General features: G+C 41.6%; 1 protein-coding gene across 1 annotated transcript; it reads right to left on the bottom strand.

The window, feature by feature from the left end:
• Positions 1-891: 891 nt before the first annotated feature.
• Positions 892-18592, bottom strand: LOC112221849 (general receptor for phosphoinositides 1-associated scaffold protein). Its single transcript, XM_024384235.2, has 8 exons — positions 18248-18592; positions 15560-15612; positions 13442-13496; positions 5315-5417; positions 3664-3757; positions 2634-2700; positions 2019-2085; positions 892-1923 (listed from the first exon to the last, which is right to left on the bottom strand). The coding sequence occupies exons 1-8, from the start codon at positions 18449-18451 to the stop codon at positions 1391-1393; spliced, it is 1176 nt and encodes a 391-aa protein (XP_024240003.1). The 5' UTR covers positions 18452-18592; the 3' UTR covers positions 892-1390.
• Between the last annotated feature and the right edge of the window lie 18 nt (positions 18593-18610).

Below are 18610 nucleotides of genomic sequence, written 5' to 3'. Positions count from 1 at the left end.
GTGAAAGAAAGGGCCCATTCGTTCTCTAACATTTTTAGGGCCACAAGCCACAAGCTTGCATAATAATCCCTCTCACATCAGCTTTCCATTCATTCACCCCTTCCTCCTCCTCCGCTTAAAACAACAAAAGGGCCAGGGACTTAAGTGGTCCTGGCTCTGAATGTCTGAAACATGTCTAAATGCCATCAGTGTTCACAGCCCCTCTTCATGCAATTGTAAATGACTGAGCAGAGGACAAAGGGATTAGGGTGCAAAAGGAGAGCGGGACCATCGTAACCTCTTAGGTCAACTGTGACCCCCCTTTAACCCCCTCGGCCTGACCATCTGAGCATTCAACAAACCATGGGAATGTAGTGAGCATGGAACCAAGAGCGCTCACCATTTGTCTGCAAGAATTGAAAAGGAGGGCAGCCGGGTTTTGGAATGTTGGGCCATTCTTTTCTCAGCACATTCCCGCAGCGTTCTCCCGACAACTAAATGACTGTCAGACCAAATACAAAACGGCCTCCTTTCTGGATTATGCCTCTCCGACAATCACAGCTTGAGAATCGGAAGAATGTTCAACCACCAAAACCCTCCTCCGCCCATCCCTCATCCCCACCCTTGAGGCCATAACATTTTTTTAAAGGGCCAAAAGGGTTATGAAAGCACATGAAGGGGATAGATATTACAAGTATCTCAGAATAATATATCTTTTCACTGTTATTATGTGACTGCTTCACAGTCTAGAGTGAAACATCTGGTGTTTTTGCTTATAAATGGTGTATTATGTTAACGTGCTGGGTCAGCTACAACTTCTTAGACCAGCTGTGGAATAGACAGTCAATGTACTCCAGGAAACAAAGTCTTCATACATACTAGATTAAAAAAAAATAAAAAAACAAGCCAGGCTAATCAAAATGACACATTTATTTTTAGATATTTTTGGCAAAGAACACAGGATCAATCTGGTACAAAGGCAGTAAACAAATGTGCCTCTTATAAAAAGTCTCATGTAATGAGGCATTTGTTTTCAACTGTCATGATGACAAAACAAATCTAATAAAAATAATTTTAAAAAGCACAAAAAAAAAAAAAAAAAATTCTGTACATAGGTCTTACAAGTCAAAAATAAATAAATAACTTATGAAATATAAAACCAGTAAGCAAGGTACAGTATGTACAGATGTCAAATCCTCTCCTGAAAATTGAGTGTGCTTCAAAACTCGAAGAAACATTGGTTCTACTGGACCAAATGTAACATTAACAAGTACAAAAGTATGACTGGATAGATTTGGCACTATTTGAAATCTTTGGTTGTTGGTTGTTAGTTTTAGAGAGTCAGAGGCAATGTTAAGTCTTTGGGTCAGAAAGAGTCTCCAGTTCTTTGGGTGTTTAGTCTGTTTAGTCCTCAGAGCTTGCTCTCCTCCTCCTCCATGGCTCTGTTCAGTCCAGGGATGAACTTGAGGAGGCGTCGGCGGAAGCTCTTCTGTTTGGGTTTCCTCTGTAGCGAGCTGAACCCTCCCGATTGCACTTTTTCCCCTGGTGCTGACGAAGAGTTGTTGGAGCCCCTCAGGTAGCTGCGTGTACTGGCGCTGCGGGTCAGGTGGGCCTTGGCCGAGGTGAAGAGCTCGCTGGCGGGACGGATCATTCTCTGCTTACCCTGGGGTGGCTTCTCCTGTTCCTGTTGGTCTTTCTCTGTGCTGCTGGTGGTTCTGGTGAGGTCACCGTTGGCGTCGTTGAGGTGGTCGCCCTGCCCCTGGTAAAGACAGGTCTGGTAGAGTGGGTCCTCCTCTGTGGTGACACTCAGGTGGCTGGCGCTGCTGCTGGTGCTGCCGGTGCAGCGGAGGGCACGCAGGGCGGCCGGGCTCGGTGCGCCCAGACTACCGTACACCCCCGCAGACTCTAGGGACTCATAGATAGCAGCATCACTCATCACTATGCCTAGAGGACACAGGGAAAGAGTGTTACACATCTTGAATTGACTTCAAATTAAATTTACCTGAGATCATATAGATCAACATAAACGAATAACTTACCATGAACAAGCCTCTGCTCTTGCATCATCAAAGATCTGTATTCATCCCATTTCTCATGTAGGGTTTGCTGATAAAAGAAAATACAGCAATATTAGAAAGCAGTCAAAAAGGTAACATTTTGTGTGATTTCCAACTGTGAGCCTGATGGATGAGCTTGAGGACAGCAGCCGTCATCTTGAGAAAAGCCACTTGTTTTCAGATACTAAAAAGGTCCTTTCTACCAGCCAAGTGTAACGTAAGCTTGTAAAACTACATGTCTACTTTCATTCAATGTGCTCTCACAGCCTTCTGTAAGCATGCTGGAGAGCATTGCTGCCGCTAGTCATGAGACAGGTGGGAGCAGAGGGAAAAACAGGTGGGAAAGGGGTTGGTCTAAATCTAGCGTGCTGCATGGTGAGAGAGCTGCTTTTTCGGGCTACTGGCTATAGGCTTTTCACTACACTGTCAGACTGATCCCAGTCACACACGTCGGTCCCAGATCTGTTTGTGCTCTATAGTCAACTCCTATTGTCATTGTCACACACCACACTGGATACTCAATTTCTGTTGAAATGTAGAAGCAAGCAGAACCAGAGGTTTGCTAACAAGGGGAAGAGGAGGGGGGGGGAGATTCACCTTTAGATACTGAAGCCTTGCCTCAAGTTCTGCTTTTCGAATGGAGTCGCTGTACACTGTTTCCAGCCTATAGTAAAGACAGTAATGTTAATGTTAATTCAGACACAGGAAGGCCAGAGAGCCACAAAGAAAAGTAAGGATTCAAAGCATACTCTGGGCCCAATTAAGAATAGAGAGGAACTTCAGAAGTAGCCATGTAAAGGCCCTTATATAGGAGACCCTAACATGCTAGAGTCTCGGCTCAACAGTTTACAAGTAGGGGGGGAGCTTCAGGATGGTATCACGTTTCAAGACACCCACTAGACTGCAGCAACAGGTGCACATCTGAGGGAGTTTGTTGTTTTTACTGGGCTGATACAAGCTCTCTGTTAATGGTTCAGTAGGCCTATATGTTTACTAGAGGCGAGAATAATTTGATGAAGTCTATAGTTAGACCAGAGGCATGAGCTGGGCCTCTCATGTGGTTAACTCCACTGCTTAATCAGTTGCCTTCTGAGTTTATAAAAATGGGTCTCGATTCTAATAGGCCTTTTATCTTTTACAAGCAGACAAAGAGAGTGAGAGTGTGGTTCCAATGTAACACGGAGCAAGTTCATTCTGCATATTAACAACCGTATATGGCTTGCTTCTAGGCAACTTTGGTGTGCAAACATGAACAGAACGGTTTAGAGTACATCCATGTCACATTCATTGTATGGTAATCACTTGAAAGATATTACCTTTCTCCAGAATATCTTTCAGGGGCCACTAGACTAGATTTACAGAGTCAGCCATGAATGAATATTCCCATTCTCAGTCAACAGCCAGACTACATTACCGATTCTGTGTGATTTTTGTACTGCTACACTGCGCAAGAAAAAAAAGACTCAAGATCTATCCATATGAAAACGACAGCGTCGACAAACTCTTTATAAAGAACCGATTTGACTAGGGCCTATACAAAGTGGAGCATTGAAGTTTTGTTACCATCCACAACCAGCCCCCAATCCCCGTGCCAGTTCCCTTTACCAATGAGATCTGATCTGCTTACTTAATGGAGTTCCCAGAGGCCCTGATTAGCTGAACAATCTCCTTGTGCTGAAATCCGTCCACAGTGGTCTCGTTCACGCTAGTGATGGTGTCCCCTGTGCACAAAACAACACGCATGTTAACAAAACGGCAACGGACCCAGTTCATTCCAGTGTGGCTTTATCACGGCTGTGGTTCTGCTGAGACTAGTTTGATCCCACTAGCATCTGTGGTTTGTAGAGCAATAAGAAGCACTTGGTTGGCTGGTGCTCCTGCAGCCATGTGTGATACAGGCACTCTAGTCTAAACCCTGGCTGTGTGGTCATGGCAGGCGACTTGGCACATGTGCCGTGGTTACCCACTTTTCCTGATAAGACAGCCTGAAAAATATTGATCAAGGATTTGTGTTACTCCATCTGTTACTGTCAAACTATGGCAAGTCTATTCAATTTAAAAAAAAAAATTGATTTCAGATGGTTCTGACCCGACCTGGTTGGAGTTGCAGGCTGAAACACAATGCCTTTTCCCCTCTGGTGAACCACACCCTTTTCTCCCCAGTGAGATCTTTTTTCAAATGTAAATCTTTATTTATCCAGGCAAGTCAGTTAAGAACAAATTCTTATTTACAATGATGGCCTACCAAAAGGCAAAAGGCCTCCTGCAGGGACGGGGATTAAAAATAAATGCAATATAAATATAGGACAAAACACACCATCACAACAAGAGAGACAACACAACACTACATAAAGAGACCGAAGACAACAACATAGCAAGGCAGCAACACATGACAGCAGAGCAGGGTAGCAACAAATCAAATCAAAAACATGGTAGCAATATGGTAGCAATACAACATGGTAGCAATACAACATGATAGCAGCACAAAACATGGCACAAACATTATTGGGCACCGATAACAGCACGTCACACAAAGCAGCCACAACTGATAAAGTCCTAATGGTTCAGTTTAGAGAAAAACAGAGGGAGGGAACAATAAACAAGTCATGTATGGAATGTAGGAAGTGAAACTGACACTTGCATGTCTGATGTGATGTGTAGTGTGAAGGGGAGGATGTAGCCCTTCCTCTAGAGCGCCTTCTCTCTGAGATTAACAGACACGTGTACTGTAGTATAAGGTTTAGAGAAATGAAATGTGAGAATATACAATTTCTTCGTTCACTTCCCCTATTGTTTCTGATCAACTGGATGGTAATGATGATTCAGACTAGAAAGAAAATAGAGCATGTCTATTCAAGAATGCTATTTTTGAAATACACACAAAAAAACATGATTGAAATAGACATGGCCGAGTTACTGTATGTGTTTGACAGAGGTATTGTATCTGGCAAGGCGGCAACGGAGACGAGGGAGTTGACTCATATGGTGTTTGTTAAATTAATCTCTCCCTTTAGTGTTTGTTGACTGGAAAATGAGTCGGCACACTAATATTTGTACTTCCCTAACGCATTTGTGCTTAAGTTTACTTAGAGACTACTAGCTTCCTGGCTGGCAAACAAGAAAGGGGCGGGCTCCTATCAAAAACACCTGTCCTCCCTTCTTCGCCTGAGGTCTATATTCAGTAAAGGCAGGTCATGTACTGTATGTGTCGAATGCTGTTCAACACTAATTAAAAAAAAAAAAATCCCTATTGAACAGGGTTTTTCAGTTTCACTTACCGACTTTGAGTCCGGCTTGTTGAGCGGGGCTGTCGTCATGAACCTTGCACACAAATGTGCACATCTCCACAGAGTTCTGGTCCTGGTGGTGCAGCCCATATGTCTGGAAGAAGGTGGAATAATGACTTAGAATTAGAATTTTTGGTTGACAGCTTTTCATTCAAATAAATGTATTCTTAGGAACAATTAGATGCAGGGCATGGATATGTTCTTTCGTCATGTTCAAAGTCATTGGTAATTTCCCTTCACAAATGCCAAAAGGTCTATACCTAAAGCTCTAGGCTTTGCTGTGTAACAGACAGAAAGGCATTTGAAACTTTGAAGACAGTTCATGGTACAGGGGAGCCTAGCACCTCTCCAACAGTATTGTTGAATATTTGTGATATTAAACTATGTGCTTCTGAGATTGTAGTCTGCATCTGAAGGCCTGACTCTGGCGAAGACCGTCAGACAAACCCTGTGCTACACAGCAGATTAGATAACATTGGCTGACGAAACTGCAAGACAGACAACTTCGAAACAGATAGGCAGAAGGAAGACAGATATCAATTTTGATGCAAAAAAATAAGCTTACATTTCCCTTGTGTGGTTAGTCGAAACTAATACAGCTCTCTATCAACATCTGTCATAAAAAAGGATATGAAAAGCAGTCTCTTCATGAGCCAGGACCTTTATCAACACATTTGGTTAGAACAATCAGACATATTTCCTTATGATTTACCAGTGACATTAAAAAAACATTCTATTCTGTGTCATCATACTGCAGAAAAATAAAAGGTAAACCAACAGTGTACTTGACACGCAAACATTTTCCACACATCTTGTTGACGACCTTCCTTCCTTGATTCACACATGACAGTTTCTATCTCGAAGGCAAATGTGACAACCACAGCCAGACTTCCCCTAAGTTGTCTTGTCAAAAGAATCGCGTAATTCAACTGCCGTCCGACAGCGTTATCCTGAGGTGACGTTTGAACTCAGGTTTTCCCTTGACATGCTTGTCTGTTGAGACACTAAGTGACAGACAAAATAATGGGCAATTCCATAGTCAGTAAATCATGTCAAATGCCACCTACTCAGGTGTAAAACCAGCTATCCACTGTGCATTCGGGAAGTATTCAGACCCCTTGACTTTTTCCCACATTTTGTTACGTTACAGCCTTATTCTAAAATGGATTTAATAAAGACATTCTCATCAAATCTACACACAATACCCCATAATGACAAAGCAAAAACAGTTTTTTAGATAAAAAAAAAAAACAGAAATCTTATTTACACAATATTCAGACCCTTTGCTTTGAGACTCAAAATTGAGCTCAGGTGCATCCTGTTTCCATTGATCATCCTTGATGTTTAAACAACTTGATTAGAGTTCACCTGTGGTACATTCAATTGATTGGACATTATTTGGAAAGGCACACAGCTGTCTATATAAGGTCCCACAGTTGAGAGTGCATGTCAGAGCAAAAACCAAGCCATGATGTCGAAGGAATTGTCCATAGAGTTCAGAGACATGATTGTGTCGAGGCACAGATCTGGGGAAGGGTACTTCCTGCAGCATTGAAGGTCCCCAAGAACACAGTGGCCTCCATAATTATTAAATAGAAGAAGTTTGGAACCAGCAAGACTCTTCCTAGAGCTGGCCACCTGGGCAATCAAAGGAGATGAACAAGAACCCGATGGTCACTGACAGAGCTCTAGAGTTCTTCTGTGGAGATGGGAGAACCTTCCAGTAGGACATCAATCTCTGCAGCACTCGGGCCTTTTTTGGTAGAGTGGCCAGGCGGAAGCCACTCCTCAGTAAAAAGGCACATGACAGCCCGCTTGGAGTTTGCCAAAAGGCACCTAAAGGACTCTCAGACCATGAGAAACAAGATTCTCTGGTCTGATGAAACCAAGATGGAACACTGAATGCCAAGTGTCACGTCTGGAGGAAATCTGGAACCAATCCCTATGGTGAAGCATGGCGGTGCCAGAATCAAGCTGTGGGGATGTTTTTCAGCAGCAGGGACTGGGAGATTAATTGAGCGAAGTAGAGAGAGATCCTTGATGAAAACATGCTCCAGAGTGCTCAGGACCTCAGACTGAGGCGAAGGTTCACCTTTCAACAGGAAAACAACCCTAAGCACACAGCCAAGACAACTCAGGAGTAGCTTTGCGACAAGTCTCTGAATGTCCTTGTGTCTCCCAGCCAGAGCCCGGACTTGAACCTGATTGAACATCTCTGGAGAGACCTAAAAATAACTGTGCAGCGACGCTCCCCATCCAACCTGACAGAGCTTGAGAAGAAACAGAGAAGAATGGGAGAAACTCCTCAAATACAGGTGTGCCAAGCTTGTAGCGTCATACCTAAGACTCAAATCTCTAATCGCTGCAAAACAAAGTACTGAGTAAAGGTTCTGAATAGTTATGGAAATGTGATATCCGTTTTTTTTTTGTGCTAACATTTCTAAAAAAATGTTTTTTTGCTTCGTCATTATGGGGTATTGAGCGTAGATTGATGGGGGGGGTTACTTTATCCATTTTAGAATAAAGCTATAACGTAACAAAATTTGGAAAAGGTCAAGCTTTCTGAATTCTTCCCGAAGGCATTGTACAAACAGAAAGGAAAACTAGACAAACTCAAGTGTCATGCTCATCTACGTGAAATAATCTGTGAGCATTCTCCCTTGTTTTGACATGTCTGTGCAGTTGACTTCTCCATATCTCTCAACGCAGGCTTCCTTCCTTCCCAGACCCAGAGGCCTTCCACAGAAACAGAACATGCAAATTCCAAACCAACTATGCATTTACAGTACATAGTTTGATACTGACATTATCCTCTTATCACACTTAGAACTGGTAAAGTCCAGCGACATGATGGAAAAAGCACAGGATCCTAATGCCATCCATCTCTACCGTCTCTGGGCTTTGACCTCACTTCCTAAAGAACAGGGCTTGGCAGGAAAGGAGGGACCTTCATCTGAACCCTAAATTTAACCATCTATCTGGAATAACTATAAGCAAAACAAGGCAGTGTTGTGAACCTAGAGCAGTACTTTGGTAATGATGATTTTCACGGCCCTTACATTAGCCGGATTTTCACGGCCCTTAAATTGGCCGGCATCTCCTCTTAGAGGTGAGGCTGACAACAAGTGGTGCATTGAAATGAATCGCTGCAGGGACAGAGAGGAGGGAGCTCTGAAAGATAAAGGGGGCCTATGTGCAGAAGTCGGAGTGTTTACAGTGCTCGAGGGATTGGAATATAGTAGGTCTGACACGACACGCAGGAGTGTGAGAGAAGATTTTTACAAAACCATGCCGCTTTGAAAATAGACCCGAGAGAAAACAACTACAAAACCGCCTCCTTGTCTCCAGTCATGGGATGGGATACATCAGACCCTTATATTGAGAAAGAATGAGGTTCAGGGATACATTTCTTAAAAGTACAATACATACACATTAAAGTATGTGGACACCCCTTGAAATTAATTGATTTCGGCTATTTCAGCCACACCCATTGCTGACAGGTGTATAAAATCAAGCACACAGCCATGCAATCTCCATAGACAAACATCAGAAGTAGAATGGCCCGTACTGAAGAGCTCAGTGACGTTCAAAATGGCACCATCATAAGATTGCAACCTTTCCAATAAGTCAGTTCGTCAAATTTCTGCCCTGGTCAACTATAAGTGATGCTATTGGGAAGTGAAAATGTCTAGAAGCAACAACGGCTCAGTCACGGAGTGGTAGGCCACACAAGCGCATAGAATGGGACCGCCAAATGCTGAAGCGGGTAAAAATCGTCTACCTTCGGCTGCAACACTCACTAGCAAGTTCCAAACTGCCCCTGGAAGCAACGTCAGCACATGGAATGGGTTTCCATGGCCGAGCAGGCGCACACGAGCCTAAGATCACCATGCGCAATGCCAAGCGTCGGCTGGAGTGGTGTAAAGCTCACCGCCATTTGACCCTGGAGCAGTAGAAATGCGTTCTCTGGAGTGATGAATCACACTTCACCATCTGGCAGTCCAACTGACACATCTGGGTTTGGCGGATGCCAGGAGAACAATACCTGCCGAATGTATAGTGCCAACTGTAAAGTTTGGTGGAGAATAATGGTATGGGGCTGTTTTTCATGGTTTGGGCTAGGGCCCTTAGTTCCAGTTAAGGGAAATCTTAACACTACAGCATACAATGACATTCTAGACGATTCTGTTCTTCTGACTTGGTGGCAAAAGTTTGGGGAAGGCCCTTTCCTGTTTCAGCATGACAATGCCCCCGTGCACAAAGCGAAGTCTATACAGAAATGGTTTGTCGAGATCGGTGAGGAATAACTTGACTGGCCTGCACAATGCCCTGATCTCAACCCCACCCAACACCTTTGGGATGAATTGGAACACCGACTGCGAGCCAGGCCTAATCAGCCCACATCAGTGCCCGACCTCTCTAATGCCCTTGTGGCTGAGTGGAAGCACTTCCCGTTGAACGTGGAACGAGCTCGGTTGTTGGTTGTTGTGGGAAAGTTTGTTGTTTTGAAAGTGTATTGGAAAGTTTCTTAGTAGCTAGTTAACTTTTTAGTTTGGATGCAGTTGGCATCAGTTGCTGTCTAGCTAGCTGCTAGCTAGCTGCCTATCAAGCTAACAGGGTTTCTTGAGGGCTTGAACGCATCCTGCGACATGGTTAGCCATTGTGGCTGGGACTGCAGATTGTCGCGGGTTTGTGGCTGTCTAGATCCCTGCTGTTTATGGTTTCAAATCTTCCCTGTGACCTGCCGTCTGGATCTGCTAGGAGTAACAGCGTAACCTATGTTGCTAGCTACCATAACAAAGACCAAAGCCAGCGGGAGTACAGTTGAGGACAGTGGTGTCTATCACAGGTGAAGGATCTTTGAAACAAACAAAAAGAGTTCTACAAGCAGTTGTTACAACAACAAGAAAATAACTTCAAGTGTGTTGTCCAAATACTGATTGATTCAATTAATAAAAGAATGGATGACCTGACCAGAGAGGTTCAGGACATGAACAGCTTGCAGTTATCCCAGGGTCAGCTCAATGAGTTGAAACAGGAGAATGGAAAGATGACAGCAATCTGTAAGTCATTGAGAGAGGACATTAGTTCTGTGTGTGAATCCATGATAACAATGACGGATAAATCTGATTATCTTGAGGGACGATCAAGGCGGAATAACATGGTTGTGGATGGAATTGCAGAATCTCCACACGAGACCTGGACGGAGTCTGAGGACAAAGTCAAGGAAATGATCTCTGAGAAATTGGAGATGGACCACAGGAAGATTGAGGTGGAGTGCGCCCACAGGACTGGAAAACCCACCACCGGCCCAATGACAGGCCCAGGTGCTAACAGGCCCAGGTGCCACCTATTGAAGAGAGAAATTATTATGGGGGAGGTGTTGCTGTATATATATATATGTATATATATATAACCCATATATATTCAGAGCCATATCCATGTAATGCTTCGAGAATATCTTATGTCAAATGTTAATGAAGTGTTGTGGTTGCAAGTTAACTTTGTCCAAGTGCTAACAGTCAGTATATAAATAATGTGTGTGAAATGCTAGATCGTGTATGTGATGTAAACAGAAAGGACTACTTTCTTGGGGACCTGAATATTGACTGGTTTTCATCATGCTGCTTGCTCAAGAGGAAGCTTCTCACTGTAACCAGTGCCTGTAATCTGGTTCAGATTATTAACAAACACTACAGGAACAAGATCATCCACATGTATTGATCACATTTTTACTAATACTGTAGAACTTTGTTCTAAAGCTGTATCCATACCCATTGGATGCTATATCCAGGAAAGCCAAAGTTCCAAAAACTGGGCCTAAAATAGTATAGGAGATCATACAAAATATGTTGTGACTTGTAAAATGTAAAAACAAAAATGTTGGTCTGATTGGATAAGGAGCATCCAGACGCTGCACTTGAATAATATATGAATTTGCTTCTTCAAATTATTGCTAAAAACATGCACCTGTTAAGAAACTGACTATTAGAACTGTTAAGGCTCCATGGATTGATGAGGAATTGAAAAACTGTATGGTTGAAATAGTTCGGGCAAAAGGAGCAGCTAATAAGTCTGGCTGAACATCTGACTAGCTGGCTTACTGCAAATTGAGAAATTATGTGACTAAACTCAACAAGAAGAAACTGCATTATGAAACCAAGCTCAATGATATGAAGAATGATGGAAAAACACGGAGTACTTTAAATTAAATTATGGGCAGAAAGAAATTCAACTCCATCTTTAATCGAATCAGATGGCTTATTCATCACAAAACCATTTGATGTTGCCAATTATTTTATTGATTACATCATTGGCAAAGTGGGCAAACTTGATAATGCCAACAATGAACAGCGAGCCATCGTATTCATGCATTAAAAAAAACAAATAATGAAAGAAAAGCATTGCAAGTTCGAATTTTGTAAAAGATGTGGATTTTTTATTGTTATTGATCAATAATGACAAACCTCCGGGCATTGGCAACTTAGATGCAAAGCTACTGAGGATGGTAGCTGAATCTATAGCCACTCCTATCTGTCATATTTTGGATGGAAGAAATTGACAATAAGAAGATTGTGGGAGCTGTACTGTTAGATTTCAGTGCAACCTTTGATATTATTTTGACCATAACCATAAAATGTATGTTTTATGGCTTTTCAACCTTGCCATATTGTGAATTCAGAGCTATCTATCTAATAGAACTCAACATGTTTTCTTTAATGGAAGCTTCTCTAATGGCAAACATGTAAAGTGTGGTGTACCGCAGGCTAGCTCTCTAGGCCCTCTACTCTTTTCTATTTTTACCGATGACCTGACACGGGCATTAAACAAAGCATGTGTGTCCATGTATGCTGATGATTCAACCATATACGCGTCAGCAATCACAGCTAATGAAGTCCCTGAAATCCTTAAAGAGTTGCAGTCTGTTTTGGAATGGGTGGCCAGCAATAAACTGGTCCTAAACATCTATAAAACTAAGAGCATTGTATTTGGTACAAATCATTCCCTGAGTTCTAGACATCAGCTGAATCTGGTAATGGTATGGCTATTGAACAAGTTGAGAAGACTAAATTACATGGCGTTACCTTAGATTGTAAACTTCCATGGTCAAAACATATAATTTAGATTCAATGGTTGGTAAGATGGGGAGAGGTCTGTCTGTAATAAAGAGATGCGCTGCTTTTTTGACACCGCACTCCAAAAAGCAGATCTAGTTTTGTCTTATCTTGATTACTGTCCAGTCGTGTGGTCGAGAGCTGCATGGAAAGACCTAGTTAAGCTGCAGCTGGCACAGAACAGAGCGGCACTTCTTTCTCTTCATTATAGTTAGAGGGCTGATATAAATACTATGCATGCCAGTCTCTCTTGGTTAAGAGTTGAGAAGAGACACGGCATCACTTCTTTTAATAAGAAACTGTTGAAAATCCCAAATTGTTTGCATAGTCAACTTACACACACACACACACCCCACCAGACATCTTTTCACAGTCCCCAAATCCAGAACAAATTCAAGAAAGTGTACAGTATTATATAGAGACATTATTGCATGGAACTCTGTTTCAAAAAACAGATAAAGCAACACCTCATGGCACAACAACTCTCCCTTGTTTGACCTACATAGTTTGTGTGTATGTATTGATATGTAGGCTACGTGTGCCTTCTGTAAAATAAATAAATAAAAACATTATTTATGTAGTTCTGTCCTTGAGCTGTTGTCGATTAATGTTCTGTATTATGTCATATGTTTCATGTTCTGTGTGGACCCAGGAAGAGTAGCTGCAATGTACCAACATCTAGTGGTAAGCCTTCCCAGAAAAGTGGAGGCTGTTGTAGCAGGGGGGGCAACTCCATATTAATGCCCATGATTTTGGAATGAGATGTTTGATGAGCAGGCGTCCACATACTTTTGGTCATGTAGTGTATCTGATCGATATGCTGCTGACCGTTCAACACATTTAGATTGGAGTGTTTATCTCATGGGATTTATCGGAAAATCAACCACATGGTTGGAGGAATCAATCATCTCATCTGAGTTAATGTGAACGTGAGGGAGAAGGACACTCATAAATCAACAAATAACACCCACCCCCCACGATTCCACGTCTATAATCTGCTTACCTGGATCTCAAAGCCAAAGGTCTCCTCCTCCTTCTTCACCAGGACAACAACTTTCCTAAAATGAAAAATGTGGATATGATTAGTTGATATACAGTATTGAATATATGGGGATATGATTACTTGATATACAGTATTGAATATATAGGGATTGATTACTTGATATACAGTATTGAATATATAGGGATTGATTACTTGATATCCAGTATTGAATATTTTTGGGATATGACTGCTTGATACACAGTATTGAGCCATGACCCAATTGTGACTGGTGAGTGATATCACCACCTGGTGCATAAAACACATGGGTTCCTCATCCTCACTGAAAATGCTTAATAATGAAATAGCCAGAGTGCAATGGAGTGCTTTCCAACGATCTCTCCATAGATATTCACTCCAGATAATATCTTATCTGCTGTAATGGGACATTTAAAAGGAATAAAATGAACTATCAGTTCAATGATTAACACAATGTATTATAGTGTTCCTTTCTGTAATACACATGATTTTATTTGTGCAAGGTTGATGGTCACTAGACTTGAATGTTATGGACTGCTGATAGTGTTTGCGCCAGTCTAAAGGCGCCAGTTCCAAGGACACTGGTTATTATTATGTTCTGGGAGGCTGTCTGATTCACTACCCTGTGTAATGCGTTTACAGAACACATGTAGTTAGGATACAAGGGCCTGCTCAGAGAAGGCTTGGGAGACATGCGCTCTGCTTATGCGTTGGAGGTGTTTCCCTGTTGCAACTTGTATTAAAACAGAGATTTTTTATTGACTTTATCAACCACGCTCTCCTTTTTGTTTCACGTGGAATTCCCTTGACATACGCTCTTGGATTTTTTTCTCTGCATAAAATACATGGACATCATGATAGCTAGCTGTGTAATACACTCATGGTTAAACAGAACTCTAAAATGGCAAAAAAAACGAATTAAATAGTGAAAAGGTTGTTTCTTTTAGGAAGTGATGATAAAAAAAATATTTTAAAAAATATATATATATATGTATATATACACACACACACACACACACACGACATGCCTCAGGAGGACTTGATGGACTAGACGACAAGTCTGTTGAAGAGTTAATCAAATGGCTATTTGCATTGAACCTTGCACACTCACTGGACTCCCACTACCCACACACACTCACACATACTACACTGACACTCCAACACACACTGACGCCACACACACTTTCACATATTCTGCTACTACTCTGTTTATTATATATATCTTGATTTCCTTGGCATTTTTACCCCTACCTACATGCACATATTGCCTCAATTACCCGAACTACCTCGTACCTCTGCACATTGACTCAGTACTGGTACTCCTTGTATACAGCCTAGTCATTGTTTTTATAGTGTTACTATTTCCTTTTTTACATACTTACTTGTCAATTCTGCATTGTTGGGAAAGGGCTCGTAAGTAAACATTTCACGGTAAAGTTTACACCGGTTGTTTTCAACGCACGTGACAAAGAAAACTTGATCTTACAGAATTAACAATTTAAAAATTGCATTATAAATCATCCACAAAGTACACTACTAAGATAATAACTACAGTACAGCTACAGTAAAATATCAAATAAAACTCTTACATGTTCTTATCTAAATTGCATGACAAGATATTGCTGTTGCCAAAACATGACAAGCACTCTTTTGTTTCCAAAGGGCTCTTTGCGTCATACCAAAAGTAAAAATGTCCAAAGGTCTAGCTGGGCAGTGTGTACTGCAATGTCCACTTAACATCATAACAGCATCCATAGATTAGATAGAAATGAATAATACATTAGAATGTTAAATAGTAATAAGCAAAAACACAAAAAGGTTACTGTACTACTGCCTTTCTGTAACTCACCACATTCAAATTTCCCAATAATCAAACCCAGAGGCCTCTGAAATACTCTAAATACTCTGAAAGCAGCCTACTGAAGTTTAGTTAACACATCATTTGGGCCTGTTGTGAATGAAAGGGTTTAGAGTAAGGCGGATTGGGGCTGTTCTGACAGTCTGTGTATGACGCGCTTCTTTCACAGTAAGAGTGAAAAAGTGACAGATACACCAATGTGTCCTGAAACTGACGGAAGGGTGTGAGATGACTGTTGGGCTTACCTCTGTGGCTCTGGTGTTTGAGTGAGAGGCTTCCACTTCTGCAGCCCGCCACTCTGTGAATTGAAAACATAACAGACATGAAATATGACAACCAAAAACTGTTTTTTTTGGGGGGGGTTTAGAACAGAAACCACACATGGGGATTTCCCAACTAAGTACGTAGGCCAGGTTCAGTACACACCTCAATCTTCTCACCCATCAGGTCCTCCTGAGGCATGTTGTGTGTAGTGTGTGTGTTTTTAAGCTACTGAGCCAAAACACGGGTAAGAAACAATTACAGATAGAACCAGAAATGCGTGTCTGTCTGATCCCGGTTTAGTCTATATTTAGCTCTACTCTACGCTGTCCACTGTCTTGTGATGCCCAGACTGCTGATACGCCAAACTGTGTGTGTTTGTTTTTGTTTTTTCAATAACGATCTAAAATATCTCCCTATTTGTACAGGTTATACTCAGACTGTAGACAAACCAGATGTGTGTGTGTGTGGACTTGAGTCTTTGGTCCTCTTGCCACAATCACTGCATTGAGGGAAAACCCAAGCCAAATTGGGACCCAACCTCCACTTTACTTAGTGTAAACTACAAGTCTCTCATACTACATAACGTACTGTATTTAGCCTACAATCAATTCACCTCTGTTCTACCTCAATGATCCTAAGTGTTGACCCAATGAAAGGGTATTTTTATGTCTCTACCTCTTTGGGCATAAAAAAAAATGTTGCTTCCTTTATTTTCCAACACTCCCAGAATTGTCCCGGGCCCCTCTCAATGACTTCATTTATTCCCAGAGAGAGAGGGAGAGAGAGAGCGAGAGACTCCTGGGGGTGGTGGGTGCAGAGCAGGGTGCCCTGCACATTCCCCTGTTGTGGCCCCAGGCTCCAGATGATGGTGAGAGACATAGGAAGGAGGCCTGTGTATAACTCTGGCTGGCCTCCTAATACAGTACATCTATAGAACAAGGACAGCCAATGCTGTTGTGTCAAACAAAACTGCTTCAGCTTTCCCCCAAAAAATCTATTTTGCCAATCTACATCACAGTAAATTCCCAGATTATGATGCTGGGCCATGTGGAAAGCGTTGGTACGTGACAAGTGAACACCATTTATGTTGTTGCTTGAGCGTGCCAACTCTTGTACAAAGCTTATATCAAAACAGGAAACAATGCTTGGTGCGTAAAACAGCAACAGACCACCCATATTGGGCTCAGACAGTAAAGGGTCTTACAAATATTCACACTGCTGTTTCTAAATCAAATCAAATTTTATTTGTCACATACACATGGTTAGCAGATGTTAATGCGAGTGTAGCAAAGTGCTTCTAGTTCCGACCATGCAGTAATACCTAACAAGTAATCTAACCTAACAATTTCACAACAACTACCTTATACACACAAGTGTAAAGGAATGAATAAGAATATGTACATAAAAATATATGAATGAGTGATGGCCTAACGGCATAAGCAAGATGCAGTAGATGGTATAGAGGACAGTATATACATATGAGATGAGTAATGTAGGGTATGTAAACATTATATAAAGTGGCTAGTGATACATTTATTACATCAATTTTCCCATTATTAAAGTGGCTGGAGTTGAGTCAGTATATTAGCAGCAGCCACCACTTGAGATAGAAGCTGTTTTTCAGTCTCTCTAACACAATGAATGCCGTCAGACTCATAATTAACGCCAGACATCATTTTATATTCGCAATATATGTGCTAGTGAGAAGCCATGAGAAATGAACAAACTTTACATCAAACTTCAAATATTGAGCATATCCAAGATGGGCTCTGTTACTGAAAGTGACACTGCCATGTGCTTTCATTCAGGGCATCATTCCAGGTGGCTGGGTGGTGAATTTAGCTTCTTTTTAAAAACAACACATGAAACAGCTTTTTCCTGCAATCTAGAGCCATAATCATTATGCTTACTTAATTATATGTAAAACAAAATATGGTTTACTGACTGGTGGTTCTTCTTTTTTTTAAAGAAACTAAATATGCTTCTCTTCATCTCTGCAAAATTCTGTGTAAAGATTGAAAGGAATGAGAGTCTTACTCAGTACATTTAGTAATTGCTTGCTTTTCTAAAGTCTGCCAGCCTTGCCAGCTAAGACAGTTAGACAAGCTAGCGACTAACTGGATTGATAGCCTGACATGGCTTCTTAGTTCACTCTTACAAAAATGGGTTCCATAAGGGTTCTTCGGCTGTCCCCATAAGAGAACCCTTTTGGGTTCCATTAAGAACCTTCTGTGAAAAGGGTTCTACATGGAAACAAAAACATATTCAAGTTCTAAATAGCACTGTTTTCTCCCTAAGAGTGTACCTAGTTGAGGTTGGGAAGCTTTCTGGGCTAGCAAAAGCCAACTTCATGAAAATTGCTAGCTGCCAGGCTAGTAGTATTACAGAGAAACAACAAAGAATATTTTTTAAAACAGGACAAGTCAAAGTGGGCACGTGCCACCTATAGGCATGACGCTTCTGCTTTCATTGATATCTTTAGTCGAATACTTCTGCCACCTTCCTGCGCAAATCGGAACTAGTACATTTTTTAACTAACTAGTTGTAGATAATCACGTGCCACGTTCAACGCATTATCAAGTCAGAAATGACCGAGTTTCCTAGTTCTGAATATTAAAGGAGCAAGTGCAAGTTACAATGTATCCATCACTGTAACACAGGATACATACCTTTCTGTAGTTCCTTGGCAACGTTCCACCAGAGTAAGCCAAAGTCTTGTAATTATACACCTCCGATGAATTAGTTGGTAAATCCATAGTTTTACAACTGTCTGACTTTGAGGACGGAAAGTAAATTTCGTCCTGGCTCGAAAGTCCACTAGCTGGATCACAGGAGTTTACTTTTTTAAGCCTTCGAAGTGTCATATTCTTCATATTATGTGCGCTGTGATCAACAACAAAAAGCAAAGAAACAATAAAATGTCCACAATATCAATATCCCTCCCACTCCTCTATCGCAGCCAACACACTGATGCTTCTGTCCAGGCAGCATACACATTGTACAACTTCAAATTGGGAAGGCTGCGAGTACAC

This window comes from Oncorhynchus tshawytscha, linkage group LG22 (genome assembly GCF_018296145.1).
Source record: "Oncorhynchus tshawytscha isolate Ot180627B linkage group LG22, Otsh_v2.0, whole genome shotgun sequence".
Classification (NCBI taxonomy): Eukaryota; Metazoa; Chordata; class Actinopteri; order Salmoniformes; family Salmonidae; genus Oncorhynchus; species Oncorhynchus tshawytscha.
Note: the sequence above shows the minus strand (reverse complement) of the source record. Positions and strands in the feature narration are given on the sequence as shown.

What these genes read in the sequence shown, in the direction of transcription:
- LOC112221849 (XM_024384235.2), bottom strand. Translation starts at nt 18,451, where the DNA reads ATGAAGAATATGACACTTCGAAGGCTTAAAAAAGTAAACTCCTGTGAT. An exon ending in CCTTTGGCTTTGAGATCCAG is followed by an intron (nt 5,418 to 13,441) that starts GTAAGCAGATTA and finishes ACCTTCTTCCAG; the next exon opens with ACATATGGGCTGCACCACCA. An exon ending in GCCTCTGGGAACTCCATTAA is followed by an intron (nt 2,701 to 3,663) that starts GTAAGCAGATCA and finishes TCTTTACTATAG; the next exon opens with GCTGGAAACAGTGTACAGCG.